Raw genomic sequence first — 27,200 nt, 5'->3', positions numbered from 1 at the left:
TGTAAAACCTTGGAAAATGCCGTTTAATACTTTTTAATTGCCTTAATTTGAGCTAAATTGATTTATCAACTTTTAATACTTTTTAAGACCCTGCGGACACCCTGGTGTGTGTGTGTGTGTGTGTGTGTGTGTGTGTGTGTGTGTGTGTGTGTGTGTGTGTGTGTGTGTGTGTGTGTGTACCCTGCGGCTGCGACGGCCTCTCTTCTGCTGCTGCTGTTGTTCGATGAGCTCCATGGCAGAGGCGGGGGGGGAGGCAGCTCTCATGGCCCTCACCACCTTGATGCTGTCCTCCGGCAGCGGGGCCAGGTTCAGACGCTCCCGGCCCCTCACCTTCATCCCCTGGAGCTCCTCGAAACCCCCCAAGGTGAACTGGAAGATAACGATGGAGAGAGGAACACGGTCATTCACAAGAGTAGGTGCAGGGAATCACAGAGAGTCACGAGGAACTGATGCAGGTGGATGTATCTCCACTAGAATACACGTCATTCTGTCGTAGATACTCAGAATGTTACATGCAGGTGTTAGTAATGCAATGGAAAGGATGTACTATTTCTGTACTGAAAGGGATTCTTTTTGACATGCAGAGCTAGCGTAGATAAGAGTTATTTATCCAATCGGATGGGAATCTTTATTGCACAGATTTGGACTTTTTTATTTAAAGTTCCTTCCCAACCATCACTGGCAGCTAACTCCAATACCACCAATAGTATTATAATAATAATAATCATAATTTTAGTGTAGCTTAATACCGATCTAAAACCTTACAGATATATCAGGTTTAAACATAATGAATAAACATGCAAAAAATTAAATATATATAATAATAGAATAAGTTTCAATGTTTGAAAGTTCATTATGTACTAACCAGTATTGTCTTCCAGAGCAGCAGTAGCACTTTCTTCATGGGGAAGTGTGGGGCGTTCATGCTGCAGAACTTGGTCACCATGGTGAAGAGGAGCAGGGCAAAGGGCTCTCCGTTGTACAAAGGTGAACCTGAGGGGTCAAAGGTGGATTTTAGATTGGATATTGGAAAGCATCTGTGAAGGGCGGCGTTCTATTCTGTGCTGAAGATGCTCAAAGATGGACACGAAGCAGTTATTTCTTTTGATAGGAAGCCCTGAAGGAAAGTGAAAAGATCTCAGGGTTTACGTAATAAACTAGTAATCTGTATTATACAGAAATGTATGCTAAATCAGATCAAAGGAATGTACATTTCTGAAAGTAAAGAGCTACTACTTCTCAGGGTTCATACACTTTTTCACCAATGATTTTCAATGACTTCTCCATGACCTTTACCTAATTTTCCATGACCAAAAAAATTACTCTTTCTCAGCGTTACCACTCAAAATGGTTTATTTTAACATGGAACAGGAAAACAAAGTCTGCATATGAAACATTTTGTGTCTTTCTAAAACAAATCCAATAGTTAGCTTACTAGCTTCTACACGCAACTCAAATCTCTCACCAGCAAAACACCTCGTCAGCTAAATGCCATTTTACGTTTCATTACTATACAGTATTTATTATCATTATAGTATTACTACTTCGACGATTAGATAAAATATAAATTATATTTGATGCAACTTTAGTTACATTTCCATGACTTTTCCAAAACTTTGGGAAAAATATTGTTTTCCATAACTTTTCCAGGTTTTTAATGACCATAACAACCCTGACTTCTTATATAGCTACATAACATCCACACACACACACACACACACACACACACACACATACCTAGCTCATTCTTGAAGGCTTCTCTTGCTGCCCTCCACTCTGGTCTGTCATCCTCCGTTTGAACTCTAACAGTCTCCACCATAAGGTACATGATGCTCAGTAAGACTCTGCAAGGAAAAAAAACAAATTTCTTAGCTTGCGTGTATGTGTGTGTGTGTGTTAGACATTTCCCTGGTACGCAACACAATAAGTAATGGTCCTAAAAAGGTCTACAAGTACAAGAGGCATTACTATGGTGGAGGACGTAAAGAGTAACAACAAAGAAGGACTAAGTGCAATTTTCTTGTTCAAAGAGGTACAAGAGGAAATTATTCGTATTCTCTGCCAGGATAATACATCATCCATTCACAATTACCTGAGGCGGGGTCTTTGTGCATTAGGACGCTTTGTCCCCTCAACAAAGCCTCAAAATCACTGTAATGCCTTTCAGTTCCGTAGCAGCAATTAAGTGCAAATCCACTCCTGCAGCCTGTTATTATTTGTTAGCGTATGACTTGGTATGCAGCTGTGTGTGTGTGCAGAGGGGCTGCTCAGCCTACTTTGTTCAAAAATCAATTCCATTATGTAGAAGCAGAAAATAAATGTCAGAGAATGAAGTATATAATAGAAAGAGCAAGAGGCATAAGATTGAAGGATTGGAAGATATTCTTGTACTTATTGGCATTCCTTTTGTGTGAAGTGAGAAGAATGTGTAGTAGGCTGTGAGTCATGAGCTTATATATTTCTTACCTGAGCTCCGTGCTGTCTGCAAGAGAGATGGCAGGCTTCCTCACTGCACTGCTGCACGCCTGGTTATTGCTGCACACACAAGTAAATACTGCATCATTGTACTGGTCTATTTGAAAAATAGGTGGATAAGCAGCACTATGTGAGTGTTTGCTAGTTTGCTTACACTGCTTTGCCATGCAGCATGCCAGACTGTGCATGATGCCTCAGAGCAGCTTATGTAACAACAAAGAAGCGCAAGATCCCAAACTGAGGCTGACACCAGCAGCAACAAAACTGACTTGAAGGAGCCGCTACTGCAACGCGTCCTCGACGGAATATTTGAAGTGTGGATCACAGGCCTGTGCGTTTGCTCTATTCCTATACAGTATCTATTTTCCTCTCTCTCAAAGCCTTTCTGTGTCTGTCTTCCTATCCTCATAAATCTTGAAAGGGAGGAAAGGGATGTGCTGAGGGACTAGGTCTTCAAACACAGGAGGATACCCAGAGAATGTTGATCTTTGAAGGCTTTTTCAGGGCTTGAACCTGTGATCTTTTGGTATCATGACAGCCCCCCGATGAAAGATTGTGGGAAAATTTGTTTTCCTTTACATGAGGACTATAATGGCAATTTGGAAGCCCACTCCTTCCTTCTTTTGCTGCAGGCCTTTGCCTAGTGTAAATATATTTAAAATAAATATTTTAACTTTTTTGCACCTCATCAAGCAAATCCAAGCTCAAAAGGAAATTCTAGCATGTGGCTTCAATAGCATTTTTAAAATCTTTTCAAAAAGTTAAAAAACATATTCAACCACTCGTACATCCCGAGCATATTCGGCTTGTCTTACTCACTCTATCTCCATACTAAGCAGCTCCAGCAGTGCTGTGAAGATTCCCATGTCGTACAGCAGAAAAACATTGTGTCTGGACCAGTGGAGCACATCCACCTCGGTGTCACACTCATCAAACACTCCTGGGGTAAACAGTAAACAAGAGATGTTAGTTTATGTTTTCAATTAGCTTTTACTTTAATTGGAGAGGTTTGCAGGTCATTTATAAATCAAATGCATAACCCACTAGGCTAGGTCAAAGCTATAGATGTGAATGCACACTTTTGTAAGCAAGGTTGTACACACATTGATGACTTTTTTTAATCAAACTTCTGTTAATCTAAAAGTGAACAGCAGTGGTTAATGGCCATACAATAACTGCTACAGCATGGTGACATTTTTGACTTTGTCACAGTAGAAAGCACATGCGGTAAAAATAAACGTAAAGGTGGCTGAGTTTATTCTGGCACATTGTCAAACTACTTTGTCTGATGTGGAAAAGGAATAATGCCTGTTGTACAGTATTAGGCCCACGCACCCTGAGCCAAGTAGAGGATTGCCCTGGCCACTTTCAGCCTCTTATCTCTGTCCGTGACCTCCAGTGCATCCAGCAACCTCATTACATAGGTCTTCTGTTCCTCCACCTTCAGCTCGATCCACCTCCTGCCTCGAGCTGCAGGAAGGACACATCAACACAAGGTTATTTACAGAAGCACCCTTTTCATATGATTTTCTTCTGCCTTATATGAGCAAAACAGTGTCGTCTAGGCCAGTGGTTCTCAACTGATGGATCGCGACCCAAAAGTGGGTCACAGACCCGTTTCAAGTGGGTCGCAGATATGTGAGTGAAGAAAAAAAAAATTAGGAAAAAATAATATTTCCTTTTTTTTTTTTTGAAGGATGAAAAAAAGTCAAACTTTTATTTTGAAGGCCCGATTTTCTAACGCTGTGCATGCAGTAGGCCTTGGACTGGAAGTACCGGAGACCATGAACGGTTTTGAAAACTTCTGTCACGTAGTGATCATCTTCTCAATAAAATATCTTTGCTGATGTTTTTCCGAGTCTTCTGGCCAATCAGAATCAAGATTGTTGCCGGAAGTCCCCACGGAGAATAACTTTGCGGTAGAACTATTCTTTATACATCCATGGGTACAACTTCAGATACAAATGAACACATAATGAAATATGACCCCAGTTTGATGATTGACAGGTCAGAGAACAATGGGGGCTATCTACCCTTACCCACAATTTAAAGTACTTCACACAGACTATCTCCTCTTTGCTCTTCTCTCTGAGTGGAGCAGCAAGCTGTCAGAACAAAGTGAAAAACAAACAATGGCATAAAATATTATTAATATTTTCTTCTCAGAGGGTACCAGAATGGGTAGTTTATATGTTAGTATTTCAAAAAATCCCCCCAGACCCCCCTGCTGGGGTTGGGTTTTCAGCATGTGGGCCTTTTTATGCTATGCAGTTCAGCTTTGATTCCATGATCTCATTAAACCTTTTTTAAAAGCATACTTTAGTTCTGTGAAGGGATATAAGGGATATATGCACTGTACTTCACTTTAATTAATAATGTATGCTGAAAAGAGTATATTTTACTGCACGATTTTTTATTGAATAGATTTGAGTGGTTAAACATTTCGGGTCACGATCTATTGACTAAGGAAAAAGTGGGTCCCGAGGCCTGACCAGTTGAGAACCACTGGTCTAAGCCACTATAATGTGTGTTGCATTTTTCCTTTATTAAAAGGTGACAGCAGACAGACAGTAACAATGAGGAAAAAGAGAGAAATATTTGAGTCCCGGGCTGAGTAGCTAAATTGAAAAAAAGTTTAGATCAATTTAGCCTTAATGCTACGCCACTCAAACCGAATCACAAATGGAGTCATTAAGAGTTATAAAGTCAGAAAAATATGTCTCAACAATATCTATAACAACAGCAACATTGACCTAAAATTAATAAACTATTACTTATTATTATTATACTCATTAGCTTAGCTTAGTTAGCATACTTGTGACCCTACTATATCATACGCTTACTGTAGTTAACATAACATTAGCTTACTTTACTTATCATACCACTGGCTCAACGTAGCCATGATATGTTACCTTTCTGTATTAATTTACTTTTTTTTTGCTTAGCGTTACTGTAGTTATCATATTTGTTTCTAGAAAAAGTTTTTAGCTTAGTGTGGTTACGATACCATTAGCTTAGACTTGTTAGCTAACTGTATTTTAATACTAGTTACTGCAGTTATTATTATACCATTGACTTACTATTGTTAACATACTTGTGAACTTACTGTATAATCAGTGTATAACGTTACTGTAAGTTAACAAACTCCATAGACTGTGAATATACAGTCAATTATACAATTGTTAACATGCTGTATTGTAATACAATTAGCTTACTGTATCACTCATTACATTTCTGTCAATCACATTCAAATTATCTTCTGGATTTAATACATAGTTGTATTGTGGTGTATATTGTATTGTTATTGATATCAAACGTGTTATGACACAGACAACTCTGCAGGCTAATTACAAATCTGTATGTTCTGCAAATTTAAGGATTCACAATTCAGCAATTTGGAGGATTGCCTCTTAATTTAGAAGTGTTAGTATGCTGCAGCTTCTCTCAGTGGATTCCCTGTAGTGATTCCCCAGCTGTCTGCATGTCATACATCTCATCTATCCTGCTTTCCTTCCCCATGTCTCACATGTACATTTTTCCAACTCAGACTGCTCAGGACACAGGTTAAAATAATATCCGTCAAACTATGGAATCTTGATATTCACAGTAATCATTTTGTAAAGAGTGTGTCTGAATAAAGAGATTAACTGCGTTGACGTGTCATTCGTTTTTAACAATATTATCAGGCCCACTACATCATCTCTGGAAATAGCTGACAGCTAGTGAGCGCTGAAGAATAGAGAGCAGTAATCCACTGAGTCAGTTTTTTTAATAAGGAGAAAATATTTACACAAAAAGTCTGCAGTTTAACCAAAACTACAGCAGCTGGAGAACTGCAAAACTTCTCTTGCAAGGATTCAAGATGGAGGCCTGTTTGTTTTGACAAGGTAAGTCTTCTAATCTTAGACTCTACATTTGATTAGGCAGACAGTATAGACATTGTGCAGCGCAACATCAACATGATCTGTGGAGCTCAGTGCTTCTTCTACTTCTGACATGCGCTGTCTACTTAAATCAGGAGAACAAAAATGATTTTCTAAATTTCACTGTCAGTTAAGAAACATCCTTTCCTTCCAAGATGAGCTTCAAATTAGACCTGTCGTGATAATCACCGTATTTAGGTGAGTGGGATTTATGGGAAGTGACAGGACACATTGATGAGCACATTGTCAGTGGTCCTGATATACACAGCAAGCAGAAAGTCACACAGGAGCACCGCCCTTAGACAACACACTGAACACACAAACACACACTAATAGGCTAATGAGGAGGATGTAACGTGAAGAGGCTGTGCTCTATCTCTGTAAAACAGCAGCTAGAGATGCTCTCATCTAATCCTGCTATTCATTACAGCTCAGTTTGGAGAGGAGGCGACAGATGAAGAGGATGAAGCTCGTCTTGATGCCAGAGACCTTTATAGCTTATTTGTGGTAGACAATATATCCTCAGCCCAAACATCTGTCTAGATTGCAGCCAAATGCACCATATAGAGGAGAATTAGAATAAATGATGACTCTTTTTTTGAATATTTTACTTCAAATGAGATCAAGACAGTGTGATTCAAAATATCTTAAATCAAGCTGAAATAGCTGCAGTGTTCTTGGTAACCACATATTAATCATCATCATCATCATCATCATCATCATCATCATCATCATCATCATCATCATCATCATCATATATGGGAATATTTATTCTTTGAACAGATTGAAAGAGCCAAGCTTTAATGTGCCCGGTTACCCTCGCCTAACACAGGTCGGCTTATAAATACAAAAACACATTGAAGAGCGAGTTCTTCACTTCAAAGGTGAGAAAATGGAGTGGAGTTCAACACGACGTCACTTTAGTAGCTTTTTGTGTGAAGTTGGGAAATGCACCGGAGCATGAAAATGTAAAATAACATTTCATTATGTTGTAGGTGGGACAAATGTACTTTGTAATGCGGCAAACTAATGCTATCTATTCATTTCCTATCAGCACACATTTGATCATGTGTGTACTGTGTCATTTGTTTAGTTTACCTTCAAAATCCTGTTATTAAACACTAAATGACTCCGTTCTGTTCGGTCAGTCATCGGCAGACACACTGTCTGAGGAACTATCAAGGTCTTGGTGAGAAACAACACGACTGGCTGTGGACTTGTGTGTGTTTGCCAAGCCTTCTCTGCTGTGCCATATCAGTGTGAATATTTGTGACCGCAGATAGCTCAGTTTTTACTCTTTAAATAAGCACTAAAGATTAGATTACAGGTCATTTAAAGGACGTGCAATCCATTTAATATGCCCTATTCAGTAACCACACATACGTACACTGGGGATGGGAACGATTAATCGAATATTCGAAATTATTCAGGTATTCGAATATGAGAATTATGAGTTATGAATATTTGTATTGTCATTTTTTTTTTTTTATAATGTTTTTTTGGGTGGGGTGCCTAAGTTGATTACATATTATCAAATGGAGTAATTCAATGTATACGACAGTGCCATAGCTAAGTGTGTTAGGTCTAAAGGTGTGTTTTGCTGCGCTCACCGGTCCCTCACAGCGGGCAGAGCTGCAGGTGCTGGTCTCTCTCTCTCTCGCGTAAGGTTATACTTCACTTGCGTTTATATCCAAATCCATCAGAAAACCAAGTTATGTTTTAAGCATGAAAGCTGTAGGCCTATAGCTGTCAACTGTTCAAACTGTGATCACCAGTTCAATACATTTGACAAATTCGACTTGGTTTCTATACTTATTTGAACATGTATTTATTTATTTTTCCAAATGAAAAATAATTTTTTTGTAAAAATGTTTCCCACATTTTTTATTTTTTTTAATATGGATATGTATATTTCTGTTTATCGGTTAACCGTTTTTTGGGGGGTTGAATATTCGAATGTACATTTGCCTTCAAATTCCCATCCCTAACGTACACACACATACAGACACACACACACACACAGTACCATGGCTCCTGAAGTCCTCCTCAAAGTAGTCTCTGTTCAGCGCAAACTCTGGCTCTTCTGTGTAACTGTAGAGCTCTGTGGACAGAAAGCAAGAGTATCAGAGATTGAAATCAGTTAAGAATCGATTAGATGATAGACATAAAATAATTGGCAATTATTTAGTTGTTCCATGTATGATTTTAATACATTTTCCAGCATTCGTCCCAGCTCAGAAGAGTTATTTTCTGGGTATTCTTCAAGACAGTTTATAGATTAAACGAAAATCAACACATTACTAGGTAATGACACACACAGACGAGCTGCCGTCTGCTCATTGGTGATCTCATCTGTTTCATGCACAATCTAATGATTCGCCACGATTACAACTCGACCCCGAGTAGCTGTCACTAGAAAGCCTCTGTGAATGTCTGACTGTTTGTGTGTGTTTGCAAATGTGACTAATTCTCGACTGCTGCTTGCCATCCAACAGGAGAGCACTCATGTTGACTGTAAATCAATGTGTTATTTTGGTGCTAAAGAGGAATCAAAATGACACACTTGGAATAAACTATTGCACCAGAGTACAATCAGTCAAATATGTTAGTGTTGTTGATTTCAGCTCTTCTTTCATGTATGCATCTCTCTGTATTCATAATTCAAGCTCAAAGTCATGCATGAACTATTACCAGATACTGGAACATTACAAATAAATAATCATCATGAAGTACTTAAATAAGTCATTCAATGTGGCCAATGTGTGGAATTGATGTCAGGACCAGATGATGTGTTGTTCCTTCAGCAGTGTGTCAGCATTAGCATATTGTGTTGTTTTGATAAATAACACTGTAACTTAAAACAGCTGAAAAAAACATGAAGAAAGCAGACGCAGAATTATTTGTTCCCATCAATAGAACATTGTAGTCTGTATGCTAATTTGAAACAGAGTTATTACTGCATGAATGCTCGTGTGAAGCATTCATAATAATAGCTATAATTCTGTAGCACAGGTTCAAGCAAGTTACCAGGCGAGATGTGTGGATGTCTGCAGAAGAAGAATTACAGAAACAAGTTCCGGCCTACTTTTCATGAAACTTTGAGGAAGGGTGAAGCGTGGGCCAAGGAATAACACATCATTTATTTGAGCAGACCCAAATCATCAGTGGATCCATAATTTTACACCTTGGGTAACATTGTGCGGTACTGCAATTCGGCTGCATTCATGTGGTGTCAGAATAATTGATTTCCGGACAGGGAATTTATATTCCTTCAAGTCTGAACAACAACTTGTATAATTTGTGAAAAAATACATATTGTCCATTGTTGACCATCAAAGTAATAGAAATTCATCCTCTGGGTACGGTGTTTGTGGCAGTCATGAGGAACCTGAAGGCTTTTTATTTAAATAATTTAAAAGAAAAGTCCAGTGGTGAACTGCTTATCAGCCTTACCTGAAAGCTCAGCAGTCAGCGCGTCTGTATCTCCGTACTCGAACTCCAGGTTAGGGGACTCCATGGAGCTCTGTGAGGAACAAAACACACCAGGGCATAAACACGAGACAGGATGACACTGATTGCAGCTAATAATCAAACATACTGCAGGCTGTTCACGTTCTGCAACACCTACCACCACTCCATTTGCAGTCACCACACATCTCCCACGCACACGGTTCAGACTCGCTCACTGTTTACTCTCATTGGGAGTACTTTTGAGTTTTGATTGGCTGCTGCATATCTAAACAGGGTTGATTAGTCATTTACCTTTTTACTCACTTACAATTACAGATGCTCTCTGCAGGCACACTTTCATTAGACTGATTACACGATGAAAGGATGCTCTCACTAACAAAGATGCAGATTGCCAGTTTAAGCATTTTACTGCAAAGATGAAGGAAAGATACGAAGCAGGAGGCAACATGGCCCCTTGTTTTATAGCAGATTAACAAAACAACATTTCTAGCAACACTAAGTGTCTTTGTCTGAAACAAGAGCCCAGTCTGCTCTGATTGGTTAGCTGGCCGGCTCTGTTGTAATTGGTTAACAGCTTAGGGATGACCTGCCCCTTAGCCTATAATGTACAATGTGTTGGAGTGCTAGCCAATAGAAGCGCAAGTGTTACATGGTGATGTCACTATCTGACGGTAGTAAACAAAGGATTACAAATTAGGCGTTTCAGGACGGTTGGGGAGTGTGCTGGAGACAAACTCCAACTTTGGGGATTTAGCCTTTTGCAGACCATACACTAAACCTAAAAAAGAATATTAGGGCCCCTTTAATAAGAACTTTGAGTAACCTCCATATGATTAACACATGAGGGGAAAAAATAAGCTTAATTGTAGAAAGATAATTAATCTGGAGACGGCAACATCGCTTTGTCTTTCGGGTAAAGGATGTGAACTGAAAAATTCATTTATGGGGCGAAGCCTGCGAGCTAATTCAGGCAGTCAACTCGAGTGCCAATGATACATTAGCACGTGACATGCTCGTCGCTCTTGCAACCAACCAAACACATTCTCCTAAACATGCCGCTCTGTTTAAGCTGCCAGGTCTTCATGCCTCTGCCTCGCCATGCTGCTGCTGCCACTGCTGTGTTTACTTGCTACTGCTAGGTTCATGCTCCTGCTGCTGTGTTTCATGTTGCTGCTGCTTGCCTGCCCCACCACCACCACCACCACCCCAGCTTCCATCCCAGCTTCCACCTGTAGGCTCGGGGGATAGTTATCTAATCATGATCAGAAGTGATGAGGCCCGGGCCTAGACGCCAAACTCAACTATATGTTGCTTCTAATAAACATATTAAGAAACACGTGAGTTGTCTGACCGAACTATGTTAATGAGAATAATACATTAAAAAAACTCTAGGTCCCAAGCAACAAGTTTTTTTTAATGTTTACCCAGTGATAAGTGTCCCAGGGACAGAATTGTGAATTAAAATGTGCTGAAAGTCATCTTCAAAAACTCCATGTGATGTCATGTAACTGTCTGCTATAAATACCTGCTGCAACCCATTCAGCAGGATCTGAAATAAGCAGGTTTGTTTTTGATGAGCCAGAGCAGTGAGATTTGATGTCATTACTGCTCTTGTAAACCAGGAAATAATATCCACTTGGGATCGCTGATGATTCAACAAAATTACCCACAACTCTGAGTAAGAGTGAAGGGAGCCTGTGGGTGTTTGGTGCTGCCTCACTTGTTACAACCAGTTGTAAATAAAATAAAAATCACCAAGAAAACAACTGAAGTGGCATTTTTTGGAGGCCTACTTTATCTATGTATATACTTGATTAATATTCACCCAGTGGCAAGAGGTCATTAAAAGGACAGCAGTATCATTAATAGCTGTCATAAATATTTATTTAGTGCCTTATAATACGATGACAATTAATTATTTAACATAAAACCTTTTGATGCCATGCAACCAATGCCAATTAAGAACAACTCTATTAGAAGGCCCATTTAACCAACTGTGCCTTGATATGAAGCACCTCATTGCTTAAATCATAGTCTGTCAAATAATACGGCTGATTATGTTTTATTTATGAAGTTATTCAGTCTATACTATGGCATATGCTAATTTTCGGCTTCATGTTTGAATTTTGTGCTTCTTCTGTGACATGTTTCCATGCTTTAATGTTCAAAAAGCTCTTTCTTTTTCTCATACTGCCTGTGCTGCAGCACCTCTTTTCACCCTCAGTCTGCACTGATTGGTTAGCTGGCCAGCTCTGTTGTGATTGGTAAATCACTGAGAGATGTTTCGCCTGATGTCCTATCACGTAGAATTAGTTGGAGCTCCAGCCAACAGAAGAGTGAGTGTTATGTAGTGATGCCTTTTTTTTGTACGTAGTGAAGGTTTTTTCCTGTAGTGTCTTGCCTTAAACAGATTATCGTCCCTCTACTACTATTACTTTAAACGTTTAATTAAACAAGTGGCCTCAACCACCATCCATCTGGTGTCACATATGGGCCACACAGGCTTGTCAATGAAAGTGAAGTGACCGTTTTGTCCAAAGATATGATACGTTTATTTTTCCCATACACACAGGAAAGAAAATGCCTGAGTTTCTACTTCTCCTTTTTCTCACCCTCTCTCCCTATTATTGCCCTTCCCCAGTCTCCCCTCTTTGCCGCCAGCTGATAACCAAAGCTCCAAACTGGCACTGCTCCTGTGCTCCTACACCACATCATGTGCAAAAACTGGGCACCATGTCAAGGCAGGACACCCCCACTCACAGCAACATATGCCACATAGACGAGTCCTCTACCCAGCAAGCATGATGGACAATTTATGTACATGGATGAATCAGATTTAAGGTCAAGTTAACTGACAGGGTGCAGTGGCCAGAGAGTATCAGCATCAACACAACGTTGACGTTAAGTGCTTTCAACATCCATGTCATTCACCCCCCAAACACCTCCCTCCCAGAATGCAACGGCTGTCAGATGAATATGCTCTAATTCCCCTCAAACCATTCCATTCAATTCTCTCACACACACACACACACACACACACACACACACACACACACACACACACACACACACACACACACACACACACACACACACACACACACACACACACACACACACACACACACACACACACACACACACACACACACACACACACACACACACACACACACACACACACACACACACACACACACACACACACACACACACACACACACACACACACACACACACACACACACACACACACACACACACACACACACACACACACACACACACACCAGGGGTGACTGGATTTGTATGCCTGGAAGACAGCTTTGACTGCTTAGCTCCTCTGGTGTATCTGGGCTGAGAAATCCAGGAATGAAAACACATCTTCTAATTTTGTTACGAGGGGATGAATTATAGCTGCAGGAAAAAGAGGCATCATCAGACTGAGCCACGCTGCTTTGATGTTTAGAGAAGCAGAGAAGATTCACTGGTACGTATTTTTAGAAGCTGGCTCGAAACACTGTTGAAATCCCATCAAGTTGGTTTGTAAACTGGTATGACTCAGCCGCTGAAAAGGAAATCTCAATTTGAGCGTTTTGATAATTTCTCCAACGGGAAATTCCAACAACTGATTGTTGCAAGATCTCAAATGTAAGGATTTGCTGCTTCTGTTTATACGATATTAAGGTGGATCTTTTCTGGTTTTTGACAGCTATAGTCTAAGAAAACAAGCAATGTGAATAAGACGCGTAAAGATCTGAGAAAATCACCTTTTCCCCCTTGTTATGGACAAAACAAAAAATTTATGAATGAAGAAAATAGTTTGCAGATTAAACAATATTGAAAATAATTGATAGTGACTCACCTACAATCAAGTATTTTTCAAATATAAGTCCATCGCCTTATCAGAGGCCAAAGTCAAGTATTACATTTGACCAGCAAACCTCTTTATAATGACATTAAGTGGCTACTATATTTGAAGTCGAAACCTGCTAAATGTTTACCATAGCTTTTATATTAGACTATCAAAATGTCAACAAAGCAATGAATTAAAGGACAGAAATCAATGTCAACTATGGAGAATACAGATAGTATAATGCATGGACTAATTCCCACAACATGACTAATAATAAAATGTATGTTTGGTAGTGGTGGTGTTGTCCTGACATTCCTCCACCTGCATTCTCCACGTTGACTTCCACATTAGGATTACTGCTGGGTTATTTATAGGAGCCGGGTCCAAAATAACACCTCGCAGTCTGCCTGTCTGTCTGACTGCCTGTCTGCGTTCTCCCCAGCCAAGAGACCGAGTCTCTGCATAGAAAAGGACGTGTGAAAGCTCCCCAGCAACAACACGCACACACGCACACACACTCATATACCATATGCAGTAGTATCCGACCGTACCCAAACACCCCTCCAATTTACCTCCGACTCCTTCTGCAGATCCTTGAACACATCTTTCCCTTTCGGCCTCTGTCGGTCGCCGTTATCGTTAAGGATATTTATGATAGGTACCTCCATGTCCTCCGCCTGCATGTTTCTCGGTCACCGTGGATCACTTCCTCTCCGGCGGATAGTGCATACCGGTCCGGTGGAGAGCTGAGAATCACTGCACCGTTGGAGCACCGGCTCCTGAGCTCAAGTTGAGGGTCTCCTCCTCCTCCTGTCTGTTTGGTTTACTGTCCCCGGGCGCCCGGAGAAGGCGGGGTTAGAGATCTAACATCATAGGGGACCACATGAAAGTAAAACTAGCTGGTGTTTACACAGAGGCATTGTGAAAGATGTATGGAGGGAGGTAGATTTGTCTCAATATTATTTGAGTGAACAGAAATATATGTAAATGTCTAGCCTAATCTGTAAATGTGAAACACCTTCCACAGACGCAAAAAAAGATTTGTAAACTCACAAAACCTAGGCCTACAGAGAATGACAGTAAGTAATGCACACACGTGTCTATTAATGAAACATTTCAGAAAACAGTCTAAAATTAAAAACATTAATTGCACGGTCACAAAGGCACATAATAAACCTTGTTAATACAATTGTCACTGACCTTAGGCTACATAAAATTAGGGTATCTACAAAAAAGGCATTGTTTCTTTATTCAATTTAGCTGGGAGCTTAATACATTAACCCAATGATTTAGTACATCTACAGACAGATGCCTGTCGAAAAATATGAAAAACCACAATGTACCAGCTTTGGATGATGGATGAAGTTTCCCACCAGCTGTGTCAAACTGAATCAACATTAAACAAGATTTCTCCTTGGTAATAAAACGTTGAGCAATACAATCTGCTGTCAGGGGTCCACATCAGTCTGTCTATTTATTTATGTGAAATGTAAGATGGAGGTGGAGGCCCCGCACCCTCCCTTCAGGGTAGCAAGTGAATTATTGATATGTTGAGGTGGGGGTTTTTGTATAATGGCAAAAATGTCTACCAACACACAAACCCCTGACAGTGAAGAACCACTTATGATGACATGATTAGATTGCACAGTTGCTGGTTGAATCAGTTTAATAATTTGAAAGTGCAATCCAATGAGATGTTAATGAGAGAGAAAGGTTGTGTTTCTAGAAGTTGTCAGATGGTTTTACCTGTGGCTAGAGGATGCTGCTTATTTTAATATATAGTCTCCAAGCCAAAGCTCAAATCTCCTTGATAACATCAGGGTTATTTCTAAAACTTAAACTGATAGAGCACTACAAAAAAAATAATTGACATGGCGACAGATAACACTCACATTTGCAATTTGCGGGCACATGATGTTGTACTGAGAACTCTGCAGCTTGGACATGGATTCCCATACAAATAAAATCAAACATTTTATTAAATTACACCTTTCATTCTTTTTTTTTTTACAATGCAAAGATATATATTTATATGACTTGTACTCATTGTGGTCTGGTAAGTAAACATTTTTACAAAAAAGCGCTTTTTGCTTGTCAAAGTACATTTTTTAGATGTCAGCTATATCGGCTGTCATGTCAAAAAAAAAATATCCAGGTTTAAACACATATATTTTATATGTTGATGTGTTGGCAGCGTAAACCATGTGAATCATTAAGCTAAAGATGACTCTGAATTTTAATGCTAGGCTATTTTTTCTGAAATGGTGGCTATAGGGTAAAGTGAACCATGGGTCTTGGGGTAAGTTGAGCCAGTTTTTCAATGGAGAAATTAATGAAAGTAGGCCAAGTTGATAATAAGAGCTCATTGTAGGCTACATTTAAAGTTGAATTTACCCTGTGTTTGATTGGTAAGATGTATGAAATTGTATCACCATTTGTATGATTACTTTTCCTTTTAACATGTTAAAAAAAAATCAATCAATTCAATCGAAATTTATATTTCAAATATTTGAAAAACTAAGCTTGTATTTGGTTTGCTATTTATTGTTTATGGTTACCTTTAAGATTTGTTGTAGGTATGCCCAGGTTTGAACAGGTATGCCCAGGTTTGAACAGTGGTTCAATTTACCCCCTGAGCTGGATCAACTTACCCCTCCTACACTGGGGCAAGTTGAGCCACAATACTTTTTTTTTTTAAGAAGTAATATTTTCACTGCCCTTGATCAAATATTAATTATTATCATTGCCATTGATAGGAGACATCCTGAATTATAGGTGTGTGTTTTCATTTTTTTTACTGTGTCATTTCTCCTTGCTTAGAAAACAGCATAACTAAAAAATGGCTCAACTTACCCCACTCTCCCCTAGAGTAAAAGTCCCTTTTGAAGATAAAAACCCATCTTGAACCCATGTCAGCACATAGTAGGTAAAGAATCATTAAATTATGGAGAAAGGGTAGAGTAATAATCTGAGAATCTCAAGATTTAGGTAATACATATTTAATTTGTTTAAGTTCTATTTCGTCCCTACTGACCGCATGCGCCGTACGAGTACTAATAACAACAAAGTCACCTGTGACCCACGTGACACCGGCTATATCAGCTGGTGTCATCAGAGGATCTGTTCTTTTCGCTGCGCGAGGGTACCGTCCATGGCTACAATATTGTAGCTTACAGCGTTCAGTTGGAACGTTTGGATTTCTCTGCATCCAGCTGGCTGCGTGCAGCTTCGGGACTGATCCAGTCGGAGCCGCGGGGTTACCCGTCCTCCAGGAGCTGTGGCCGGCTGCGCAGAAAACTTCAACGGACAGGTTGGTGTCGGCTTGGTCGGTGACGGCAGTGTTTCCACTCCCTCTCCCAGCTAGGTTGTCCTGATTTCTGTCTTGGTTGCTACCTGGCTTGAACTTTCTTGTGACAGCAGCGTTTCCGCCCCCTCTCCCAGGATTTGCCCTTGTTGCGCTCTCTGTACTTTCCTGATAGCGCAGCGTTGCGCCAAGCTATCATTAGCATCTTGAGTTCCAGCTTTTGTCGTGTCCTTGGTCCTGCCCGGTCAGCCACTTTGGCTGACGCTTGAGGTAAGCACCGGATTACCCGTGCTGTTTTTCTTTAGAAGCCAGTTTCCTTAGCTTGTGTTTCGCTATTTTACTCAAGGCAGTGTTTTCACCCCCTCTCCTGGTAAGAGTGTTTCTTGACTGTGAGCAGCAGCCGGCTGGCTAGCTGCCCTGTTAAGCTTCCTTATTTGGTAGCTCTGTGCTTCGTTTACTCAGCTAGGTGAAGGCAGTGCTCCCGCTCCCTCTGTTAGTAGCTTTGCACGTTTGTTTATTCAGCTAGGTGAAGGCAGCGCTCTCGCTCCCCGCTCCCTCTGCTAGTAGCTTTGCGCTTTCGTTTACTCAGCTAGGTGAAGGCAGTGCTCTCGCTCCCCGCTCCCTCTTCTAGTAGCTTTGCGCTTTCGTTTACTCAGCTAGGTGAAGGCAGTGCTCTCGCTCCCCGCTCCCTCTGCTAGTAGCTTTGCGCTTTCGTTTACTCAGCTAAGTGAAGGCAGTGCTCTCGCTCCCCGCTCCCTCTGCTATTAGCTTTGCACTTTCATTTACTCAGCTAGGTGAAGGCAGTGCTCTCGCTCCCCGCTCCCTCTGCTAGTAACGCGGGTGTATGACATTACACCCCTCTCGTGTTCGGCGAGTAGGAGCAGGGCTCTACTCCTTCCGTTCAGCAGGTAACTGATGAAGGCTGTGTTCTCGCAACCCGCTCACGCTGCATCCGGCTACCTACATGATGGCTCATCCATGTAGCGCCTGTATGGCTTCTCTCGAGCCCGAGGACGGTCACGACCGCTGCCCCTCCTTCCTTGGTCTCGAGTATTTGATGGAGGGTCTCGCGCAGGACGCCTGCATGAATTGTAGCTGCATGACTTGGGCGCTCAGAGCGGCCAGAGTCGCAGTGGTGGAGCATCTGGCAGCAGCCAACGGACACCTCTTCTTGTCGCATCTTCCCCCAGCTCAGTTCGGCCGTTCCCGGCGACCCGAGGGAGCGATGGCTACGGGTTCGCCCCCCAAAAGGAGGACTAGAAACAGGCTGTCCTCTAAGGTGGATCGTTTAGCCGCCGACATGGACATGATGAAGTCGCTCCTCTTAGCCCTTCAGCCAGTGGCCGGTATAGGGGCTGCTGGCTTGTCGCCTGCCCCTCCTTTGATTGCCACACCTCTGCATGAGGATGCCATGTCACTAGCAGCCTCGGCTAACCTCTTCAATGAAGAGGTGGACGACAAGGCCCCGCTCACTCCCGGGGAGGCTTTCCCACTCCTTTGCTCAGGGCTCTCTGCAGGGCGTGGAGGACGCCTCCATGGCGGCCAATATTCGTGCGGCCCTGGCACACTTGCAGCTTCCAGTCCCGCAGGCCAACGCGGCTCAGTCTAGCGCCTTCTTCGGGCATAGCCCTGCCCTTGTCCCCCTCACTGTTCCTCCTTCAGAGGAGTACCTGAGGGAGCTCAATGCATGCTGGAGAGACACCAAGGCCCTCTCCCGCTTTAGCTCTGATGCCCGGACCCTGGCTGCCATGCAGGATCCGGCGAGGGTTGGACTGGGTCGCATGCCACCCATTGAGCCTGACATCGCATCCCTAATTTTGGCTCCTGATGAGGCTCTAAGGCCAGGTGCCCTCGGCCTCAGTGCAGGGTCACTGACTAACTGTTCTGTAAGGCCTATGACGCAGCGGCACACATGGGTCATATCGGGAACTCTCTCTCCCATCTAATGCTGGCCGCCTCCGCCTCACTGCAGCAGGCTTTGGCTGAGCCTTCTTTGCTAGGCCTCAGTGATGCATCATTGCAGGCCCTTGCCCTAATGACTAGGGAATTGGGACGAGTTATGTCCCTACTGGTGCAGACTCTACGCCAGGTTTGGCTGGCTCAGTCACCACTAACGGAGACATGTAGGAGTGTCCTCCGCAGTGTGCCAGTCGAACCAGGTGAGCTGTTTGGAGCAGCTGCCCTGGCGGCACTAGAACGTGCTGCCCAAGCTAAGCAGAACAGGCAGCAGCTCTCGTGTCTACGTAGGCCTGTGCCTACTCCCACCAGGCCCAGGGGCCCCTCTAGCAGCCGCACTCTGCCACTGGCTTAAAGTGGTGGTCTGCGGAGATCCCAGCGGTCCACTCAACCGCCTCCCAATGACTTTCGTGCCCCCGGTCGCCAGCCCTCTAGGCAGCCCCGTGCCCCAGAACCTTACCGCCGCCCCTCGAGGGGCCGGGGGGCTAGGCCCTGAAGTCCCGGGGCCGGTCGTCGGCTGCTTTTCCCAGCAGCAGCTCAGCTACTGGGCTGCCTGTACTTCCGACCCCTTAGGTGGTTTCTAACCTAACCCAGGGATACGAATTGCAGGTGGAGTGTTTCACAACCGTGGACTTGAGGGACGCCTACTTCCACGTGCCGATTGCGTCCCACCACCAGAAGTTCCTGAGGTTTTATTTTCAGGACCAGCATTATCAGTTCCGGGTACTTCCCTTCGGTCTCTCCCTCGCTCCAAGGGTGTTAACCAGGGTCGTGGCGGCGGCTCTCGCACCCCTGCAAGCACAGGGCATGAAGGTCCTGCCGTACCTAGACGACTGGCTGGTTTGTGCGCCGTCCCGGTCCCAAGTGGCCCAGGATACGGCGCGCCTCTTATGTCACGTAGCCCGGTTGAGCCTGACAGTAAACACTGGAAAGAGCTGCCTGGTCCCCTCCCCACTGGTCAGTTACCTGGGGTTGGTCCTAGATTCGGTCGCCATGAGGGCCTACCTGACACCTCGTCGTGTGGACGACATTTCCCACCTTCTCCCCATCTTCAGGCTGGGCAAGAGTGTGCCTTACATTCAGTTCCTCCGGCTCTTGGGCAGACTGACTACTGCCTCACCCGTTGTGCCCTTAGGCCTGCTGTCGCTGCGCCCTTTGCAGATGTGGCTGAACAGCCTTCACTTGGACGCCAAGTGGCACAGGCACAGGAAGGTCAGGGTGTCGCACCAGTGCCTTCACTCTCTTTCACGCTGAATAAACAGGGCCTATCTTCTGATGGGCGTGCCCATGGGCGCCATCCCATCCCGCCGGGAGACTGTCACTGTAGATGCATGTCTCTCAGGGTGGGGTGCGGCGTGGCAGGGCAGGACTGTTCAGGGTCTGTGGTCCGCCCAGGAGGGTGCATATCACATCAATGTGCTAGAGCTTCGTGCTGTGCTGCTTGTGCTCAGGCAATTTTTACCCCAACTGACGGACAGGATTGTGCTTGTTCGTTCGGACAACATGTCCGTGGTGTCCCAGATCAACCACCAGGTCCGCACAGCTGCTCCGGGTTTCACAGAGCCTCTTGTCTTGGGCGTCTCCCCGCTTGGCCAGCCTGCGAGCCGTCTTTCTACCAGGAGACCGAAATCAGGTGGAAGATTTCCTCTCTCGGCACAAACCTCCACCAGGGGAGTGGAGGCTTCACCCAGAAGGGGTGGAGACAATCTGGAGCCTTTTCGGCAGGGCCGAGGTGGACCTCTTTGCCTCGGAAGAGTTGAGGCACTGACCCCTCTGGTTCTCCTGGAAAGAGTTGACCAGCCCAATGTGTCAGGATGCCCTGGCGCACGACTGGCCGGACGCTCTCCTGTATGCCTTCCCGCCGCTGCCTCTGATACTTCAGACGCTTCAGAGGGTCCTTACTCAGGGGCACAGGCTCCTTCTGGTTGCCCCCCGCTGGCCGGGGAGAGTCTGGTTCCCACTGCTGCGCAGTCTCTGCTGCAGCCCACCATGGCGTCTCCCGACAGGAAGGACCTTCTGTCACAGCTCAAGGGTCAGATTTGGCATCCCGACCCTCACCACCTTCAGCTCTGGGTTTGGCCTCTGCAGGGCCCAACCCACTGTTGAGCGGTTTCACGTCATCTGTCAGGGAAACTATCCTGAATGCCAGAGCTCCGTCCACTCGAGCACAGTATGAGTGCAAATGGAAGCTCTTCTCCCATCGGTGTTTGATTAAGGCTGAGAATCCGGGACATTGCTCCGTGGCCACCGTTTTAGAGTTTCTGCAGTCCCTTCTGGATAGTGGACGTTCTCACTCCACTTTGAAGGTGTATATGGCTGCTATCTCTGCCCGACATGTCTGAGTCGATGGCGCCACAGTGGGGCGCTAAAGGTTGGTGTCCCTCTTTCTAAGAGGGGCTCTACGGCAGCGTCCCCCTAGCACCCCAAGGGCCCCGGCTTGGGACCTGCCCCTAGTGCTGGATCTCCTCCCTTCGAGCCCCTGGCTCAGGTCGGGCTTAAGTGGCTGTCCCTGAAGGCAGCATTTCTGCTTGCCATAACCTCAGGGAAGCGAGTTGGGGAGTTGCATGCCCTCTCCGTGAGCGATACATGCCTTAGGTGGAACTCCGATGGCTCGGGGGTTGCCCTCTGGCCGAATGTGGCGTTCCTGCCCAAGGTGCTTCCACTTGCCCACTCCAGTCGGCCCATCCAGCTGGCACCCTTTTTAACGTCCCACAGGAGAGCAGCACGCCTGAGTTGCTGTGCCCTGTGCGTACCCTAAGAGCGTATGTCGATGCTATGGCCTGTATACGGCAGCCAGAGCAGCTCTTCGTTTGCCATGGCGGCACTAGGGAGGGCTGTGCTCTCTCCAAGCAGCGGCTGTCCCACTGGGTTGTCGATACAATCGCACATGCCTATGGGGCCAGTGGCCGCCCCCTGCCATCAGGGGTGAGATGCCACTCTACAAGGTGCGTCTCAAGGTCTTGGGCCGCCCTGAGAGGACTGCCCCTGGAGACCATCTGCGCCTTGGGCGTCTTCTGGCACATTCTCCAGGTTCTACCGGGTCAATGTCGCCAACCCCCCATCCTTTGGGCGTGGTCCTGTTGCCAAGCTCCGCTGCTTCCAGCTAGGTGAGTATTTGGTTTCTTCATGACATGGTTGGTATAAGTGATCCAGTGCTAAAAGCACCGCCTCTGGCGGTCAGTAGGGACGAAATAGAACGATAGTTACGTCTGTAACTAAGGTTCTATGAGTCCCGGATGACCTCCAGTTTCCTGTCTCTCAGAATCCTTGTGTGCTCGCGAGAAGATTCTGGGAACAGATCCTCTGATGACACCAGCTGATATAGCCGGTGTCACAGGTGACTTTATTGTTATTGGTACTCGTACGGCGCATGCGCGCGATGGACATATCCAGTGCGAAAAGCACCGCCTCTGGCGGTCATCCGGGACTCATAGAACCGTAGTTACAGACGTAACTATAGTTTTATATAACATACAATGCTTTTTAAAACCGTTGTATAAGGTACCGAGCCAAAATACTTAATATAGTATAATAAAAACTCACTTTTCATTCCAACGTATATTTTTCCTATATGTTAAACATTTCCCTTTCAGGGCACAATGGGCTGATTTTATTGTGTTGAGTGTCAAGAATAAATAAAAGGCTCACAGCCAGCTGTTGATGTCAGAGACGTCCCTGTGTGTTGGCTCCTGGCTCAGATGACATCACTGTGGCTCGGACAGACCTCAGCAGCTGCACCCCTTCCCCCAACACACATGAACACTATACTGAGAAATCAGAGAATGCAAAGAAACACAAACACCTACATAAGTGGGTGATTATGTGTTGACACCAGTCGAATCAAGGAGATGCACACAAAGAGGTTACAGTTTTTTCAACATCTTTATTCAATAAGATTACAGAATGTTTTAAATTATTGCTCATCTACCATTATCACTTGCAATATTTAAACATAGTTTTTTTTTTATTTATTCAACAACTTAAAACATGTTTGAGAATTTGCCAGTTTGCACTGTATTAGGATTTACAACAATAAATACAGGAGTGGATTCTTCTTTTACCTTCCTATACTTTTAAAGGTTGTCATATCTGTATATAGTGTTTATATACAGATACGATGCTGGTGTCTTCCCCCGCCCACCCGTACGACAAAACAAAACAAAACAAAAGCTTTCTCCCCATAATGCACAGGCTAGGATCCTGAGGCAGCTGTTAACGAAAAGCAATTGTGGACGACAAAAAAAAAAAATGTGTTCAAATACAGAAAGACATTAAGACACACACGTCATCATCTATAATCACCTCAGCTTTCTCTCCAGATGTTATACTCTTAAACACACATTCAAAAAGGAAAAGTAAGACAACAGGTTTAAGAGCACAGGTCGCACTACTATAAGAAGGGATTCTCAACTGCACAAGGAGACATTAATGCACAGACTTTGTGATAATGAGGTTGTCTGCTGTGACATAGTGTAGGATCTTGGGGCGTACGTTACTACGCGCCTATAAATGTATATATTTTTTATACATTATTTTGCTTTTGCCAAATTAATTAGGAATAGCTTGACATTTGGGAAATACTGTTATTGACTTTCTTGTTGAGACTTGCATAATAAGATCAATCCTACCCTTATCTGTATGCCAACATTGTAGCTGTGGCTAGCCGAAGATGGGAAATGATGGAAAACAGCTAGTGTGGCTTTGTCCAAAGTTAACAAAATCTAGATACAAGCACCTTGAAAGCTCACACACTTATGTTTATTTTATTTTATGAAAACGTAACTTTCAGAGGCGCTTGTAGTCGGACATTGTTGCTTTTTAACATTAGCTAAGTGGCTGCTGGCTACAGTAACATGAGCGCTATACATTTTTTCAACTCTGCACAAAAGCAAATACAAATATTTTAAAAATTGCCAAAATAGTCCTTCAAAGACTTTGGTTGATGTTAAATAGTTTGTAAAGATACTAGTCATTGTTACACAGCAATTACATGTTATTAATTGTGCATATTCTTAGTCTGAATGAGCTAAACTGGTAAATAAAAAACCTTTTTGTGCTATTTCCTCTTATTCAAAATGTGTAAGATGATCAAAGACCTGGATAATGAGCTACGGTATGTGTGTTTAAGCATGTGATCCCTCTCTGTGAGAGTAATGGTGGCTGCGTCTCTCAGGAGGTTAGCAGAGGACCTGATGGGTTTAGGTGCAGAGCCAGTATTGCGGCGGGCGGGGTACACTTGACTGTCAGGACTTTCTAATTTGCACCGTCAGGTCAGCTGGAGAGAATCTAAGTCTTTCAGGAGGGGAAAAAGAAATTAAATATTACAAGGCTAGCAAGCCGAGTTTTGAGAACTTAAAAAAAGAAAGAAAGAAAAGTGGGAAATAACCGTTTACAGGCACACGCACGTACAGCAAGGGTAAATGTGCTTCTTGGATGAAAAGAGATTATTTCCCAGATCTTACTTTTTAAAATGAACTTTTTCAGTGAGTACCAAAGAGTTGTGGTGTGTATGATAATAAAAAAACATTTTTCTTTGAGGATCTGTTTGAGTACCGGCCAGGCAGCAACTTGCTGCTAATTTGGTTTCTCTTTAAATATTTTCTGTCACAGTATTCAAAGTGAGGGCTTAAATACATTTATTACACTTATCATCAGAACACTTAATTGCTTATCTTTACGACATATGATATGAGGTGGCACGGGAGAGAAAAGGATAGAAAATGTTTCAATATAAATATCTAAATATACAGTATGTAATGGTCTGACAACCTGCCATGCTTCTAATACAGTATAGTCATTCTTGGTAAAGGAAGAGGCTAAATGAAAAGGTTTATCTCTCACAAGCTGGAAATACTTCAACACAGGCGCTGTGTGAGCACCTGGAAGCCGAGAAAGAAGCAGCCAATGAGATGTTTTCACTGTGGCTTTGAGTGACAGGTGGGAAGACCCCGTCCAGTCGTACTAAGACAAAAGGTCTGACAACTACAGGCTGATCGGACACGCATAAAAAAATGTTTAAAAACAGACACAACGGTGAATCTCAATGAGAATGATCAAATAAAAGTCATGATATGATTGGACCCTGAGATCCCGCATAATCCCCGCCCACTAGGTCTAAACCCCGCCCTCTCAATGTTACACAAGAGAAAAACTAAATCACAGGTAGAAAAGAACAGACAGGAAAAAAAGTGTCCGTCACTGAATCTTCAACGGCCTTCATTCACACAGATTTCTTTTCTTAAATCAAATTTTCTTTTTATATAGTATATATCTTTTTAGCATCAATCATTTCATCTTTAATAGTTAAACAATAAAAGATCTGGCAATGGGAAGGAGGATTTACAAACAAGTCGACATACAAATGAGTGATTAAAGAGAAAGAGATAATTGTGGTGAAAAAGGAAGTAAAACATCGTCCGGAAGAAGACGTCGCGGAGCTAGCTAACGGCTAACGGCAGGAGCAGCTCCACAGATTTAGAGTTATCATTATTGTTGTCGAGCGTGAATAAATAAAACGGCTGCCATAACCGCAAGATAAGCCCCGCCCCCTCTCAGTCAGAGCTCCTCCCCAACCTCCCCCCCATAACATAAAGCAGGTGTGTTGACTGTCGTTCCTTCTGTCTTCCTCCTCCTCCTCCCCCTCTTTGAGTCTGTGCCAATCATGGAGTATTTGTATTTCTTCAGTCAAACGCCGACACTGGTTTAATACCTTTGGGAGAAAAACAGAAAGCACAAACGTTAGGATGATAGTTGATTTAAATATAAGAGGTGAAAACGTATCCAAGCACTGTACATGCAGGATTGACGAGTTGCGGTCTCTTCCTTTAAAGGATTTGATCTTGACCTGATTCTTGAATCTCGGCACAAAGCAGGTACAAAATAATTAAATTACGGAGCAAGGGTAGCGGTTAATAATCTGAGAAAAAAAATCAGATTTTTCTCAAGATTTAAATCATAAATATTTTTGAGCAAACTTTTAATTGATTTTAGAATATAGATGTTATTAAATAATAATAATAATTTAAAAAAATGAGTACACTATTTTCAATGATATTTTCGTGATAATTTAACTACATTTCTGAGTTACCTATTAAAATATTGGAGATATATTTACACATTTTATCTGGGAAATTCTGAGTTTTTGGCTTCAATTTTTTTATTTTTTTTATATAACATACAATGCTTCTTAAAACCGTTGTATATAGCACCTAAAGTCCTTTGAAAATAAGATTGTTGTCAAGTGTTGAAGTGTTTCCTTACCTATAGTAGTTTGGCTTGAAGGGCCCGTTCTTGTTCAAGCCCAGGTACTTGGCCTGCTCGTCACTCAGCTCTGTGAGATGTGCGTCGAACGTGGGGAGATGTAGGCTGGCCACATACTCATCTGCAAAGCAAAAGAGAAAATAAGCATGTTAACAAGACCAGGCAACTGTGACTGATCCACTGTCTACTATCTCCCTTCTCATCATACTTCCTTCCTTTCCTTGCGTCAATCATCAGTGTGTGCAGTGGCAGCAGCAGCAGCCCACACTGACCTACATTTGTCTCTCTGCTTTTATTTACTGTGTGTGCACTCTGCTTTAAGTCACAGAGTGGACACTAAGAGAAGTGACGGGCAGCACTGCAGACATGCTGCACACACACAGACTCATTCTACTGTGACTGATAAGCTATCCACAGACTGAACAGATGAGACTGACTGTGTTGTCTATAGAGATAAACGCAGTGTGCCTGCAGGCTCTCTGCTGGGGAAGAAACAACCTCCCTGGAATGACTTCCTGCTTGGTGGCTACTTAAGTACCAAACAGGGTATTTTAGATCTTGCTGGCGTGATATCTTGCTGCGAGTTTGAAGTATTTTTGTATACATAAGTCTGATTAATTCCTTAGCAAATTCTGGACTGGCAAATAGTCTTACCCATCTTCTTGGGCAGCAGGTAAACATCCTGTTTGTAGCGTCCCTCTGGGGCGTTGTACAGCTCTATCAGAGCCAGCGCCTGGGCGGAGACACACAAGCGTTAGTTACAAACACACTTTTGCCGACATTTTTATAAATCTGAACTAATCATGTCAACTTATGTAAAAAGGTATTGTTTTACCTGGGTGGTGGCGGTGATGGAGAGAACAAAGGTGGGCACAGTGGAACAGCTGAGGTTCAGCAGACGACCCTGTGTAGGGGAAGGAAAATGTATGATTGTAAAGTATTACATTGTAAAACA

At 43.2% G+C, this 27,200-nt stretch overlaps 2 protein-coding genes across 5 annotated transcripts in view; both read right to left on the bottom strand.

Moving 5' to 3' along the window:
• The window catches only part of strip2 (striatin interacting protein 2), a 38,884-nt gene extending 16,149 nt beyond the window's left edge, over positions 1–22,735 (bottom strand). Inside the window, exons 1-10 of one of the 3 annotated variants that reach the window (XM_079652904.1) lie at positions 22,634–22,735; positions 14,388–14,588; positions 9,852–9,921; positions 8,425–8,499; positions 3,811–3,945; positions 3,295–3,415; positions 2,467–2,535; positions 1,738–1,844; positions 866–993; positions 181–369 (exon numbers count right to left, since the gene is read on the bottom strand). In XM_079652904.1, coding sequence (XP_079509030.1) covers positions 181–369; positions 866–993; positions 1,738–1,844; positions 2,467–2,535; positions 3,295–3,415; positions 3,811–3,945; positions 8,425–8,499; positions 9,852–9,921; positions 14,388–14,408 — 915 coding nt within the window. In that variant the 5' untranslated portion in view covers positions 14,409–14,588; positions 22,634–22,735. Of the gene's footprint in view, positions 1–180; positions 370–865; positions 994–1,737; positions 1,845–2,466; positions 2,536–3,294; positions 3,416–3,810; positions 3,946–8,424; positions 8,500–9,851; positions 9,922–14,297; positions 14,589–22,633 lie in introns of all 3 variants that reach the window. The other 2 variants (XM_079652902.1, XM_079652903.1) reach the window with 2 other exon arrangements.
• A 113-nt stretch (positions 22,736–22,848) lies between these two features.
• ahcyl2b (adenosylhomocysteinase like 2b) overlaps positions 22,849–27,200 on the bottom strand; it is a gene marked incomplete at its 3' end in the record, with an annotated part of 43,238 nt that continues 38,886 nt past the window's right edge. Inside the window, exons 14-17 of one of the 2 annotated variants that reach the window (XM_079652907.1) lie at positions 27,081–27,149; positions 26,900–26,978; positions 26,246–26,366; positions 22,849–25,694 (exon numbers count right to left, since the gene is read on the bottom strand). In XM_079652907.1, the coding sequence (XP_079509033.1) occupies positions 25,688–25,694; positions 26,246–26,366; positions 26,900–26,978; positions 27,081–27,149 (276 nt within the window). Of the gene's footprint in view, positions 25,695–26,241; positions 26,367–26,899; positions 26,979–27,080; positions 27,150–27,200 lie in introns of those variants that run through there. The other variant, XM_079652908.1, reaches the window with a different exon arrangement.

Source organism: Notothenia rossii (genome assembly GCF_949606895.1).
Source record: "Notothenia rossii genome assembly, chromosome: 10".
NCBI lineage: Eukaryota > Metazoa > Chordata > Actinopteri > Perciformes > Nototheniidae > Notothenia > Notothenia rossii.
Note: the sequence above shows the minus strand (reverse complement) of the source record. Positions and strands in the feature narration are given on the sequence as shown.